Below are 15277 nucleotides of genomic sequence, written 5' to 3'. Positions count from 1 at the left end.
AGCAAACCAAATATTCTCCGTAACTAATATTTACCCTATTTTTCGTCTTACGATTGTTAGTGGGCGCGTCGCTGGTGTAGAGGTAGTAATCAAAAGTCCTAGGTACCAGATACTACCGTAGTCACTGCTTAAATACAGAATAAAAAAGAAACCATTAGCAAAGATGGCCTAAGACTTGCTGCATAAAGTCACGCTCATCTTGCCAAGCGTCTCTTCCAAGACGCTGTAGGACAGCGTTTCAGGGCAACCTTTTACTCCTACGAGATGAAAACAACCCCCAAAAAGCGGGACAATCTGCAACGATCAACGGGATAATGTTATAGATGGCAAGAAAACCACTGTATTAAAGACACATCAGGTGTATCCACATGACATGTGGCTTATAACTAAGGAAGTGTCATGATATCTCCATTCACAAAAGATTCCAGACTAAAACCGGTAGTGCACTTGCCCGCGAAAGGCAAAGGTCCCGAGTTCGAGTCTCGGTCCACCGCACAGTTTTAATCTGCCAGGAAGTTTCATATCAGCTCACACTCCGCTGCAGAGCGAAAATTTCATTCCGATTCCAGACTAGTTACCTATTAGGACTCCCGGGACGGGACTGCCGAGGGGAAGGTGACCATGAGAGAAACTTTGAACGACCAATGTAGCGACAGCATCCTACGAGTCAAAGCATGGCATGTTACAAGTTTGAACATAGTAGGAAAGTTAGAAGATCTAAAAAAGGAAATGCTAAGGTAGAATATAGTTTGGATCAGTGAAGTGAAATGGAAAGACAGGAATTTCTGGTCGGACGAATATGGAATAATAGCAACATCAGCAGAAAATCGCATAGCGGGAATAGGATTCATTATGAATAGGAAAGTAAGGGAGAGAGACACCTGCTGCGAACAGTTCAGTGATAGGGTTGTTGTCGACAGAATCGACAGCAAACAAACATCGACAATGATAGTTCAGATACCCATGACAACGCCGCAAGTAGAAGATGAAGAGATGGAGAAGCTTCACGAGGATATTCAGCACGTGAAAGATGATAATTTAATTATCGTGGGGAACCTATATCACGGTGGCAGGGGAAGGAACAGAAGAAACAGTTACGGGTGAATATGGGTTTAGTAGTAGAACTAATTGAGTTGTGCAATAAATTTCGGTTGGTAATAGCGATAACTCTGTTCAAGAGGAGGCGGTAAACTTTGAAAAGGCCGGGAGATACGGAAAGATTACAGTTAGAGTACGTCATGGTCAGGCAGTGATTCCGAAATCAAATATTGGATTAAAAGACATACTCAGGAGCAGATACAGATTCTAATCACAATCTAGTAATGATGATGAGTACACTGAAGTTCAAGAGAATCGTCTAGCAGAGTCAGTGTGGTAGAGAATGGGATACTGAACCACTGAGTAATGTCACACGTTCGACGTTTGCTAGGGAGGTGGGTACAAGAGCACTTTAAAAAGAGCAGTCACAATCGTTACTCTGTCAGACACAGGTGCAAGGGAGGTAACTGCGAAGAAACCTTGCGTACAGAAGAAATACTTCAAGTAACCGGCGGGAGAAGTACGTACAAAAATGTTTAGGAGAAGACAAGAATATAGCAATAACACCTAGGAATGAAATAAACAGGAAGGACAAGGAAGCCTAGGCAAAATGGTAGTAGGAAAAATGTGAGAAAATCTAAAAAGAAATGGTTGCCCGAGTGTCTGATTCAGTACATAGGAAAGTGAAAACAATTTTGCGTGAAATTAATATCAAGCTCGGTACCTTAAAAAAGCAATGGCAGTTCCACTGTCAGACGTAGAAGAGACAGCGGATAGGCGGATAGAGTACATTTATGACATTTACGAGGGAAAGGGCATGTCTGATGAGAAAATAAATGGGAGTCGTTATGGAGGACAGTCTTGAGAACCCGCATAACGACGAGAATGAAGGTGGCTAGGAGTCTCGGGCTAAGGGGAAGAAGGTAGAGGAATGGAACAAACATATTCACCGCAGATGTTGAGAATACCGTTTTTCGACAGGTAAATCTGTATAATCGGTTTAGCTTAGGCGTCAAAAGTTCTTTATCATACTCCATTAAGACGACTGCCTAGATAGAACATGCTGTCCCTCTTCAAATATGCCCCAAATCTACATTCGTGCAGAAACATTGTTTCTGAATTACCGTAGCAGCAGTGACATTGTTGTACGAGGCTGTAAGACATTCAGTCGGACTCAGACTCCATTACAAAAATTCACTAGAGAGCTTATTTTTTTGTTTGCTACGTGAGCTTTATTGCCGCCTTCAGATACTACGTAGGTCCATTAACTACAAAGCAACAATCATAATCACGATTATCGCAGCCATTCACAGTTTGTGTATATGTTCTTTGACAACACAGTGATAATTGAAAAAAATGACCGTTTTTGTACAACTTGTTACTATTAAGCTAAAAGATATAAAGCATGCAGGAGAGCTAAAGACTGAAAGATAGTAAGAGGAAAGAAAGAACGAAGAACAGGAATAGATATTGGGAAGTACTCATCGTAGCAGCTGGCGGTTATTGTCTTGGAATATATGTCGAGTCTACACCTCACAGCCACTTGCCTGCATTGTATTACTGTTTCCACTGGCATGCGACCTTGCGACTGTAGCTCGGGCTCTGAAGATCTAGCTTCATTGTTTCCCTTACAGAGGTGTTGTCGGTACTCACTAAGCAACATTATACAGCACTGTAAAGTTAAAACTGAATTTTTCACAGGAAATGTATTGCAACTACTGTTATACAAATATAGCACAAATCTACAGTTAGCTAAACCTAATATTTTGAACTAAGGCAGATGTGATAACAACACTTCTTTGTTTATTTCCTTCACGTAGTGTACAAATATGAGTGCCACCAACGATATGGAAGCCTGATCATCAGGGTAGGAGAAACACACGCATAACGTCGTCACTGATCAGTTCCCTTGTACCACCTTACACTACACTTTACTCACAGTCTCTATGGGATCCTCTCTGTTTTGCACTCTTGAATCTCACTTTCCTTGTGTTCTATTAAGGCTCTGAGGTTTCATTTACTAGATAGATAGTTATTTGTCATTTTCGCGGTCCTAACAGAATTTTATACCTGAAGGTGTTAAATGATGCCGAGTGCAGGTCAATGTATTCTGCAATTCCTTCGTATTCGTCTCCGCACTTGCAGACGCCCCTGTGACTGAGCTTGAATCTTTCAGGATGACTAGAGTAAGGACAAAAACGAGTTGAAAGATGCGCCAAGCCTCTACTGCGACTGCCATGGTGCATTTTCAACCTATCCCTGATTTCCAAGAGGAGAGAGCAAACTCGTCGGTCTTTATCAACATTATCCGATTGACTCTGCTGGGTATCCACCCCCAAGTTTTTAATTGGAGTCTACTTGTGATGCTAACACCATATACCTTCTTTTCAGATTGAACTTGCTATTATGTTTCGGCATCACGTGTAGAATATTTCAGACCAAATGAAAATTTGCGCCTGACCGGACTCGAGCCTGGATTGCCCGCTTGTCGCGGGCGATCGCCTTAACCACTTCCGCTATCTGAGCGCGCCTTCAGGAGAGGCCCAAACCTCCATTTGTCAACAGTGTCATTACTCACTTGTGCTGGCACTATACAGGGTGTTACAAAAAGGTACGGCCAAACTTTCAGGAAACATTCCTCACACACAAAGAAAGAAAATATGTTATGTGGACATGTGTCCGGAAACGCTTACTTTCGATGTTATAGCTCATTGTATTACTTCTCTTCAAAACACATTACTCATGGAATGGAAACACACAGCAACAGAACGTACCAGCGTGACTTTAAACACTTTGTTACAAGAAATGTTCAAAATGTCCTCCGTTAGCGAGGATATATGCATCCACCCTCCGTCGCATGGAATCCCGGATGCGCTGATGCAGCCCTGGAGAATGGTGTATAGTATCACAGCCGTCCACAGTACGAGCACGAAGAGTCTCTACATTTGGTACCGGGGTTGCGTAGACAAGAGCTTTCGAATGCTCTATAAATGAAAGTCAAGATGGTTGAGATCAGGAGAGCGTGGAGGCCATGGAATTGGTCCGCCTCTACCAATCCATCGGTCATCGAATCTGTTGTTGAGAAGCGTACGAACACTTCGACTGAAATGTGCAGGAGCTCCATCGTGCATGAACCACATGTTGTGTCCTACTTGTAAAGGCACATGTTCTAGCAGCACAGGTAGAGTATCCCGTATGAAATCATGGCGGTGAATCAGGGAAGGACAGTACATACTGACGAAACGAAACTAAAATGAGTTCTAACATAGAAATTAAGCGTCTCCGGACACATGTCCACATAACATCTTTTATTTACACTCCTGGAAATGGAAAAAAGAACACATTGACACCGGTGTGTCAGACCCACCATACTTGCTCCGGACACTGCGAGAGGGCTGTACAAGCAATGATCACACGCACGGCACAGCGGACACACCAGGAACCGCGGTGTTGGCCGTCGAATGGCGCTAGCTGCGCAGCATTTGTGCACCGCCGCCGTCAGTGTCAGCCAGTTTGCCGTGGCATACGGAGCTCCATCGCAGTCTTTAACACTGGTAGCATGCCGCGACAGCGTGGACGTGAACCGTATGTGCAGTTGACGGACTTTGAGCGAGGGCGTATAGTGGGCATGCGGGAGGCCGGGTGGACGTACCGCCGAATTGCTCAACACGTGGGGCGTGAGGTCTCCACAGTACATCGATGTTGTCGCCAGTGGTCGGCGGAAGGTGCACGTGCCCGTCGACCTGGGACCGGACTGCAGCGACGCACGGATGCACGCCAAGACCGTAGGATCCTACGCAGTGCCGTAGGGGACCGCACCGCCACTTCCCAGCAAATTAGGGACACTGTTGCTCCTGGGGTATCGGCGAGGACCATTCGCAACCGTCTCCATGAAGCTGGGCTACGGTCCCGCACACCGTTAGGCCGTCTTCCGCTCACGCCCCAACATCGTGCAGCCCGCCTCCAGTGGTGTCGCGACAGGCGTGAATGGAGGGACGAATGAAGACGTGTCGTCTTCAGCGATGAGAGTCGCTTCTGCCTTGGTGCCAGTGATGGTCGTATGCGTGTTTGGCGCCGTGCAGGTGAGCACCACAATCAGGACTGCATACGACCGAGGCACACAGGGCCAACACCCGGCATCATGGTGTGGGGAGCGATCTCCTACACTGGCCGTACGCCACTGGTGATCGTCGAGGGGACACTGAATAGTGCACGGTACATCCAAACCGTCATCGAACCCATCGTTCTACCATTCCTAGACCGGCAAGGGAACTTGCTGTTCCAACAGGACAATGCACGTCCGCATGTATCTCGTGCCACCCAACGTGCTCTAGAAGGTGTAAGTCAACTACCCTGGCCAGCAAGATCTCCGGATCTGTCCCCCATTGAGCATGTTTGGGACTGGATGAAGCGTCGTCTCACGCGGTCTGCACGTCCAGCACGAACGCTGGTCCAACTGAGGCGCCAGGTGGAAATGGCATGGCTAGCCGTTCCACAGGACTACATCCAGCATCTCTACGATCGTCTCCATGGGAGAATAGCAGCCTGCATTGCTGCGAAAGGTGGATATACACTGTACTAGTGCCGACATTGTGCATGATCTGTTGCTGTGTCTATGTGCCTGTGGTTCTGTCAGTGTGATCATGTGATGTATCTGACCCCTGGAATGTGTCAATAAAGTTTCCCCTTCCTGGGACAATGAATTCACGGTGTTCTTATTTCAATTTCCAGGAGTGTATTTGTGTGTTTCCTGAAAGTTTGGCCGTACCTTTTTGTAACACCCTGTATAACCCCTTCCAAGAATCACAGTAATACACTGAGGTGACAAAAGTCGTGGGATACCTCCTAATATCTTGTGGAACCTCCTTTTTCCAGACGTAATGCAGCAATTCGACATGGAATAGGCTCAACAAGTCGTTGGAACTCACCTGCAGAAATACTGAACATGCTGCCTCTATAGCCGACCGCTATTGCGAAAGTGATGCCGGTACAAGACTTTGTGCACCACCTGACCTCTCGATTAAGTCCCATAAATTTTCGATGTCGGTCGATCTGGGTGGGCAAATCATTCGCTCCAACTGTCCAGAATGTTCTTCAAACCAATCGCTAAAAATTGTGGCCACGTGACACGCCGCATTGCCGTCCATAACATGGTGTCCATGAATGTCTGCAAATGGTCTCCAAGTAGCCGAACTCAAGTATTTTCAGTCAGTACTAAAATGGCTCTGAGCACTATGCGACTTAACTTCTGAGGTCATCAGTCACCTAGAACTTAGAACTAATTAAACCTAACTAACCTAAGGACATGACACACATCCATGCCCGAGGCAGGATTGGAACCTGCGACAGTAGCGATCGCTCGCCTCCTGACTGTAGCGCCTAGAACCGCACGGCCACTGCGGCCGGCCTTCAGTCAGTTATCCGTGCGCTGGACCACAGGACCCACTCCATTCCATGTGAACACAGGCCGCACTAATATGGAGCCACCACCGGTGCCTTGTTGACAATTTGGGTCCACGGCTTCCCGGGGCCTGCTCCACACACTAACCCTACTATCAGCTCTTACCAACAGTAGTCGGGACTCATTTGACCAGGCCACTGTTTTCCAGTAGTGTAGGGCCGAATCGATAGTCACGAGCCCAGGAGAGGCGCTGCAGGGGATGTCGTGGTGTTAGCAAAGACACTCGCGTCGGTCCTCTGCTGCCACAGCCCTTAACGCCAAATTTCGCCGCACCATCATGACGGATACGGTCGTCGTACGTCCATATTGATTTCCGCGGTAATTTCACGTAGTGTTCCTTGTCTGTTAGCACTGACAACTCTATTCAAACGCCGCCGGTCATTAAGTGGAAGCTGCACGCCAGAGGCGAGAGGCAATGCCTGAAATTTTGTATCCTCGGCACACTCTCGACCCTGTGGATTTCCGTATATTCAGTTCCATACGACTTCGGAAATCGCATGTCCCGTGTGTCTAGCTCCAACTACCATTCCGTGTTCAGAGTCTGGTAATTCCCGTCGAGCGGTCAGAATCACCAGTGTGCAAATGGCAGTTCCGCCAATATACAGTCTTTTCATACCTTGCGTACGCGCCATCTGTATATGTGCAGATCGCTATGCCATGACTTTTTTTCCCTTCAGTGTGTTGAGAGCACAAGGGAGGGAAAATACTATTGACAGACTGAGATTGGGTCCGTACCTGGAGGCGTACTCGCATAGCCGAAGTGGTTAAGGCGACCGGTCGCGGCAAGCGGGAAATTCTTCTTCGAGTCCCGGTCCGGCGCAAATTTTCATTTGCTCCAAAAAATTCTCCAGGAGACGCATAACCATACTCGCGATTTGCACTTCATTCTTAATCGAATACAGGAGCTGCTTGTTAACTACACCGTAGTACACCATTTCGGTAGGGTTTTATTTACACTACAGGCCATTAAAATTGCTACACCACGAAGAAGGCGTGCTATAGACGCGAAATTTAACCGACAGGAAGAAGATGTTGTGATATGCAAATAATTAGCTTTTCGGAGCATTCACACAAGGTTGGCGCCGGTGGCGACATCTACAACGTGCTGACATGAGGAAAGTTTCCGACCGATTTCAATACACAAACAGCAGTTGACCGGCGTGGGCTGGTGAAACGCTGTTGTGATGCCTCGTGTAAGGAGAGAAATGCGTACCATCACGTTTCCAACTTCGATAAAGGTCGGATTGTAGCCTATCGCGAATGCGGTTTATCGTATCACGACATTGCTGCTCGCGTTGGTGTTACCACAATATGGAATCGGTGGGTTCAGGAGGGTAATACGGAACGCCGTGCTGGATCCCAACGGCCTCGTATCACTAGCAGTCAAGATGACAGGCATCTTATCCGCATGGCTGTAACGGCTCGTGCAGCCACCTCTTGTTCGCACTGACGGCACTTTGAACAGTGTACGTTAGATTTCAGATGTGTTACGACCCGTGGCTCTACCCTTCATTCGATCCCTGCGAAACCCTACATTTCAGCAGGGTAATGCACGACCGGATGTTGCAGGTCCTGTACGGGCCTTTCTGGGTACAGAAACCGTTCGACTGCTGTCCTGGCCAGCACATTCCCCAGATCTCTCGTCAAATGAAAACGTCTGGTGAATGGTGGCCGAGCAACTGGCTCGTCACAGTACGCCAGTCACTACTCTTGATGAACTGTGGTATCGTGTTGAAGGTGCATGAGCAGCTGTACCTGTACACGCCATCCAAGCTCTGTTTGACTCAATGCCCAGGCATATCAAGGCCGTTATTACGGCCAGAGGTGGTTGTTCTGGGTACTGATTTCTCAGGATCTATGTAACCAAATTGCGTGAAAATGTAGTCACATGTCAGTTCTAGTATAATATATTTGTTCAATGAATACCCGTTTATCATCTGCATTTTTTCTTGGTGTAGCAATTTTAATGGCCAGTACTGTATTTACCTTCCGGTCATTTTCAATATTTCCTTGTTTTAGTATATTTAGGCAGAACGAAGCGGCGTGCTAGAGAAGCCAGGGGATCCTTGGACAGTTGGCGGCATGGCTGTCACGAGCAGCCGTGCAGTGCTGCGCCGCGTGTTTCCGCGGCAGTCACGAAGCCGGCGGCGGGCACGTCCGCCACACACGTGCCGACAAGCCAGGCGAGTCTGCCCTGTTCCCGCCCTAAATAACAGAAAGACCTGCCAGCCGTCATCGGCGCTCCTGGCACCGACAGCGTGTGGCGCCCGACAGACCGGCAGCTCAAGCACGACATATTCGATCCTGCCAGTTACATGGACCACTGCTGGTCTACCACCCACAACTTTCTTCGTCGCGACAATATGGGCACCCACAGAGTGCAGTAGCCAGCACACACCACGATTGCTTGTACTTTATGTAATTGATCGTGCAGTAACATAGCAGCGGAAAAATGTTCATATCGGAGCACAAAAAAGGCTAATATGTTCCTGCTTTAAAAGACTGACTGAAGTGACCGGTACCAGCTGCTTCCATTCTTCCTTCATCAGCGCCTTCAAATGTTTCCACTAAAATTTTAGCGTGCGAACATACTCGCAGTTTTTTTAACATGCAACTCACATCTGTCTCCCACAAGCTCCCCTAGTTATAACTCGCTCACGCACACTATTCCATCACTGTAACTCGCTCATACCCACCCGCTCACACCCATTCTTACTCACTCATTCAGCCCAACTCATTATCATCACCTCTTTGTGTGTGTCTGTCACTGTCTCGTATCTCATAGCCACAATCTCCTTCCTTCTGTTCTACTATTACTGTATCATCTCATTGTCACTGTCTACCTTCTGCTCTGTCTTATTGCTACTATCTCATTCATTCCTTGTTTCTGTCTTCTGACTGCCACTACATCTTCCTCGTTGTCATTCTCGTGGACTGTCTCATTATCACTGGCTCTCACCTGCTACCACTTTCTCCTTCTCTTTATTCTTTCCCACCGGCACTGTCTCCTTCACTCTTTTCCTATCAGCGTTCTCTCACCGCCTACTGTGTTCCACTGCCAATGTCTCTCTCCCTCTCTCCCTTTCTCCCACACTGTCATTGTTTTCTTCACTCTTTCTATGACACAACCACTGTCTACTATCTTCTTGTATTCATTGCTCTTCGGTCTCATTTCGACTGCCACTATATCCGTCTCTCAGCATAAAAACCCGCGAATATGTTCGCATAACAAAATTGCTGCGAAATGTTTTTAAGACGATGAAGGCAGAATGAGACGGCTGGTACCCCACCTTTTAGTCAGAGTCTTTTAAATCAGGAGCATATTAACCTTCTTTGTGGTCGATAGGAGCAGTTTTTCGCTGGTTCCCTTCTTTTCCCTGCTACAGCAAAGCATGTCACTCATCTGAAAACAACTTTATGGGTCAGTAAAATTTTGGTAATATACATACGTGAAAACTGAAACCACGGTCTCCTGAGACCGTATTTTACCAACAAAAAAAAACCTTTTCGTGTGCTTATGTACTACAACATTGGGTTCTGATGATAAAGGAAATACTTTATAGCATATTTCTCAGTGTTATGTCACTTCATAAACTACGTTTTCGCCTCGCACCAGATATTACGTGCGTATTTACTGTTTACAAGGAGCGTAAATTTGAATCTCTGTATCTCGTAAACGGATAGAGGTATCAAGAAAATTTTCAATGCTGTTATAGATCGGGACCTTCGAAATATATCTCAAAAATTTCAGCCATTTCCTGTGTATAGTTGTCTTGGAATCCGCGGCTCGGTTTTGGTACCCAATAACCATATTTTGCGGGTTCGCAGCAACCGCTGAGGAACAAAATGATACCTCCGTAAGCCCCTTAAGGTGCACCATAGACTACATATAATGTAAAAAGAACCAGCCGATTTGTTCCATTTGCCTGTGATGGACGAAGTGTGTAATATTCAAACTTTGACCCAGTATCGTAGAATAGCTACAGTAGGTCGAACCGGTGCTGGGTATACAAATGGTTCGTAGCCCCAGGGCTTTCCGAAACACTTGACCCAACGTTTGTGTCACCAGCAGAACGCTAAGTATGAAAACGGAAAAAGTCTCGTTGTTATGCGCGGCCTTTTGCAACACATTAGATAGCGCATGCTTACCGATCATCAGAGTGGCACGTGTACACTATATGATACTACGTAACCGGAAATCTATTAGACATCTGTCAGCGTACATTAATAAGGAGTGTGTCCACCATTTGCCTTTATTACGGTTTGACTCCTGCTGGACACACTTTCAATGAGATATATGAATCTCTGTGGGAGAACTGAAACCAATTCTTCCTCAACAGCCGAAACCAGGATAGGTGGTATTGTGGACACTGAGGTCTGGCGCGAAGTGGACGTTGTAACTCACCCCAAATGTGGTCCACTTGGTTCAGGTAGACACTCTGTGAAGGACAATCCATTTCAGGAACGCTACTGTCGTCAAACTAATGCCTCACAGGTGCTGCTTTATTATAGGGTGTATTGTCAGGCTGAAACGAACAATCATCGTGTCCTAAATGTTCCTATACGCTGAAACGTGCTCAGATTCTTCCGCAATTAGCGTTTTCTTTAGCACAATAATCGCACCACACCCTAAGCACGAAAAACACCTTAGAACCCTAAAACCACATCCTCAATACTTCACTGTTAGCACTATACATGATGTCAGGTAACGTTTTCCATGTATTCGCCAAATCCTAACACTTCTATCGGACTGTCACAGGATATAGCCTGATTCATCACTCAAAAACGCTTATTTCCAGTCATCTATTGTCCGGCAGCATTGCTCTTGACACCACCTCAAGCATCGCTTAGCACTGATTACAGAAATGCGTGGCTTAGGAGGAGTTGCTCCGCCATTGCATCCCACTCTTTTATAACTTCCTAAGCGGAGTAATTGCGCTAAGTCTGATAATGGCGGCTGTGTCTTTCATTATACCTAGTGGTTAGTTCCATAGGGGAGTTCGGGGACTTGTGATGAGACGCTGTATAAGCCCTGTACAGTTTCACCACTTTGGATGCAGATCTGTGTATGCTTAAAGAACAGCAAGCTGGATAGTTTCACTAAGTACGTTTCCAGGTACTCTACCATTTTTATATTTCTTCGAGTCGCTGTAAACAATGGCAACAAACTGAAAATTTTCAGAGCATACCTGTTTTATCATGAAATCGTCATCCGAAAAGTTACTTACAAGTATTTTCATTATTTTCCAACTTACTGAGACAATAATGATTTTCTACTATCAAACGTAGAAATGTGGGAAATTAACTGCTCTTTACGACTGCAATAGAACTTAGAAGTTTTAGCATCATTCAGTAGAGAAATTAGTAAAAATTTCTTAACTCTATATATATTTTAGGGTACAGTGAATTTTGAACATGCGCTGTTGAAGATGTAGAGCTACGGTTCAGCACCGATTTTATTGTCTATTAGGAGCGTTTAATGAACCAGAAGCAACTGGGGATCCAGGATTCAGTTATGGGGGACGGTGCTGTAAATTGAAAGATTTACCCGTAAATAGAACTGGTGTTACTTTTTTGTTTTCAGTCAACTACCAGATATTTATGACTTGGAATATACTCATTAATGCAAAAACGTTAGCGTCTTTAGAGCATTTAGACACGTGACAAGGATAAAGCAATTGCTTTGTCTATAAACTTCTGTTTACAATAGTTTTTTTGAATCATGCTGATAAAAACATACAGTCAGAATAGATGGAGCGCTGTTCCATAAAATACTGCAAATAATTAAAGAGACAACAGTGGCTATACTCTTTGTCTCTCTCACTGGACAGCCTTGAACATGTATTTGTCCTCCATTTTTTGTGTATAGCTGATGTAACTATTGACCTGTCACAAACTAGTCAGCACTTCTTCAGAATTCGAAGTAAACAGAGTAAGGCTACACGTCAAACGATACCAACCTTAAAAACTTTATCACCTTGAAAAGTGTACACATAAGGGGAAATGGTCAGTTACGATGCGCATATCATGAGAAATATCGGTTTATTTGTTTATTTGGAATATGTACTGCTATAAGCATCTTCGTAGGGCTGGACACATGAGTAACATGTATTCTTTGGCTACCAGAGGTTGTATTACTGAGCAGAGTTCGGCGAGAGGAGGAGCCGGGAACAGTTGTCGGCCAAAGACGGAGAGAATGTGTTGTGTCGTGCCAGAGTGAGGAGCCGCACACAAAGGAACTTTGTCTGAGATGCTCCCTGATGTGGCTGATGATATAAAATTATTCTGACAGGCTTTCATAGCGTGACGACGCTTTTGGAACAAGGTAGTCGCGAAGTATTGTTGTGTAAATATTTCATTTTATCTAACAGTACCCGCGTGGATTACCAGTCACGTGTTCACTGTTAGTTAAAACATTTCAGTAAGAAAGGAAAAGAGTGAATCTCATGCAATTTAAAGATTGAACACAAAATTAAATTTTTACGGTGTCTGGTAATGTTAAGAAATGGTCATAATTTACGTTAGTGCGAGTAATTTCTGTGTTTGAAAAAGATTCAGTATAATTTCAAAACATTTTCCATTCATTTATAAATATCTCATGAAACTTATGCCCATTATTAGATGAAAGAAAGATTTGGTAAAACTTGCACTGTCACGCCTTGAGCTGCTGCGCGGACACTGAACAGTATTTTTAGAGAAAAATGGCTCAAATGGCTCTGAGCACTATGGGACTTGACATCGGAGGTCATCAGTCCCCTAGAACTTAGAACTACTTAAACCTAACTAACCTAAGGACATCACACACATCCATGCCCGAGGCAGGATTCGAACCTGCGACCGTAGCGGTCGTGCGCTTCCAGACTGAAGCGCCTAGAACCGCTTTTAGAGAAAGAACGGAAGTTTAATCCGGTAATGCAGCTGGATAAATTAAAGTAAGTAAGATAAGGCTGTTTGCCGCGCAGTGATTTATTTCAGATACTAGCAGTTAAGCACTTCATATACTTGCAGTATGCAGACAGAGTAGAGTTGAGTTACCCTTTGTAAGGTAAGAAACAATTGTGGAGCCTAAACGAACCTTCTGGGAGAAAATCAGAAGCAGTATTCATTTTAAAAAATTGACATAAATTCAATAGACTTGTCTTTATGACACGGCATATTTTCACTACGCAACATAACATACAGCCAGGTGTGTTATTTTCTCGTGACAAAGCCATTCTGATTATTATTGATAATAATTCTTTACACTGAATCTCGTTTACAAATAGTCAGATACAGTTTAGATTACTTGATATCAAACACATTAAAAGTAATCTGCACAGTTATGTTCGTGTTTAAAAGTCGGGTAGCAAAGGCGATTCTAGATCAAACACTGAAATCGGAATTTAAAGGTACTCAACTTTTACGTTACTAGCGATAGGTTTTGTCACACACAGTTAACTGGTTTCAACCTTCATACCTCAATGAATAAAGACAAAGATGTTAGTGGCGTAAGACTCAGATTCGATCCCGGGCACCCCCAGTAATTTTGAAAAATTTATTTTGGCAGCCGAATGCCCGTGAGATAAAGAGTCATCTTGAAATAGGTGTCGGCCTCTTAGAGAAGCTAGTGGGGCGAGGAGAAATTACGATTTACTTAGTAGAAAGCAAGAAATGATAGCGTGTTTCGTTTTCGAAGCACGTCAGCGCAGTTCTCTGGTCTCACGCTCGACAGCTATCGCTTTCTTATCATCTGTTCAACTTACCCAGAATGACAACTCCGCTAAGCCAGTAGCAGTTCGTCAAGATAGGCTGTTCACGACGTACAAATCACGCGAAGAGCCGTAGACACGCAGTTCATAGTGTGATCTACCTTCACTGTCTCCCCGACGCTGTCGAGTCAGTAGGGCACAGACAGACGGAACACATACAGCGTCGGGCATTTAACGTTTGTAAGCGTAAGGTGGCCATCACGCACCTGTATGCTGTCCTTCTTCATGGCGAGCGGCCGGTTCACACCGTGCAGCTTGAAGTAGAGGCCGCAAGCGTTGCAGACGGGTTCCCCGGTGGCGTTACGCCGCCACAACGACGTCGTCGACGTTTGGCAGTTGGAACACGACAGCCCCACACGCCGCGATGCAGACTGTGGGCACAGGAGGAGGCTGCACTAACACACACACACACATACACACACACACACACACACATCAATACCACAACAACCGTTATCATCATCATCATCACCACCACCACCACCACCACCACCACCACCACCACCACCACCACTCTACAGCAGCAACAACCATATCAGAAATGGTGAATGCGAATTTCACTTGCCTTCTTGAATTTTCTGTATAGCTCTGACCTAGAGTTATTCCAGTGTCACCTACTATTACGTCCTGTTGCTTCTTTGACATCCACTAATTACGTCTAACGACAAGGTGGACCGCGTATTAGAGGGGTGTGCTGAGACGTAATACCTCCGAATTTTGTATATGAACTCAAAGCTTTTTAAGTAGAAGAAACGTTATTAACATTCTACTTCTTTATTCCTCGTGTCTACATATTTGCAGCCCTCTATCGGTGACCTGCGAGGACGTGGCTCGAGGCATACCAACCTGACTATCGCCCGTCATACGGTCCAACAGCCAGAAGTTATGGTCTGAGGGGACCATTTCATTTCATAGCAGGACCCCTTTGGTTGCCATCCGCGGCACCCCCACAGTACACCGGTTCGTCGACGATATTCTCAGTCCTGCTTTGTTGCCCTTCATGACAAGTATTTCTGGACTTACATTTCAG

The 15277-nt window shown here is 45.4% G+C and overlaps 1 protein-coding gene across 2 annotated transcripts in view; it reads right to left on the bottom strand.

Moving 5' to 3' along the window:
* LOC126161985 (transcription factor GATA-6-like) overlaps positions 1-15277 on the bottom strand; it is a 524655-nt gene that overhangs the window by 13330 nt on the left and 496048 nt on the right. For both annotated transcript variants that reach the window (XM_049918185.1, XM_049918186.1), the window contains exon 6: positions 14454-14618. In XM_049918185.1, coding sequence (XP_049774142.1) covers positions 14454-14618 — 165 coding nt within the window. The remainder of the gene's footprint in view (positions 1-14453; positions 14619-15277) is intronic.

This window comes from Schistocerca cancellata, chromosome 2, assembly GCF_023864275.1.
Source record: "Schistocerca cancellata isolate TAMUIC-IGC-003103 chromosome 2, iqSchCanc2.1, whole genome shotgun sequence".
Lineage (NCBI taxonomy): Eukaryota > Metazoa > Arthropoda > Insecta > Orthoptera > Acrididae > Schistocerca > Schistocerca cancellata.
The sequence above is the reverse complement of the archived record's forward strand: the minus strand, read 5'-3'. Positions and strand labels throughout refer to the sequence as shown.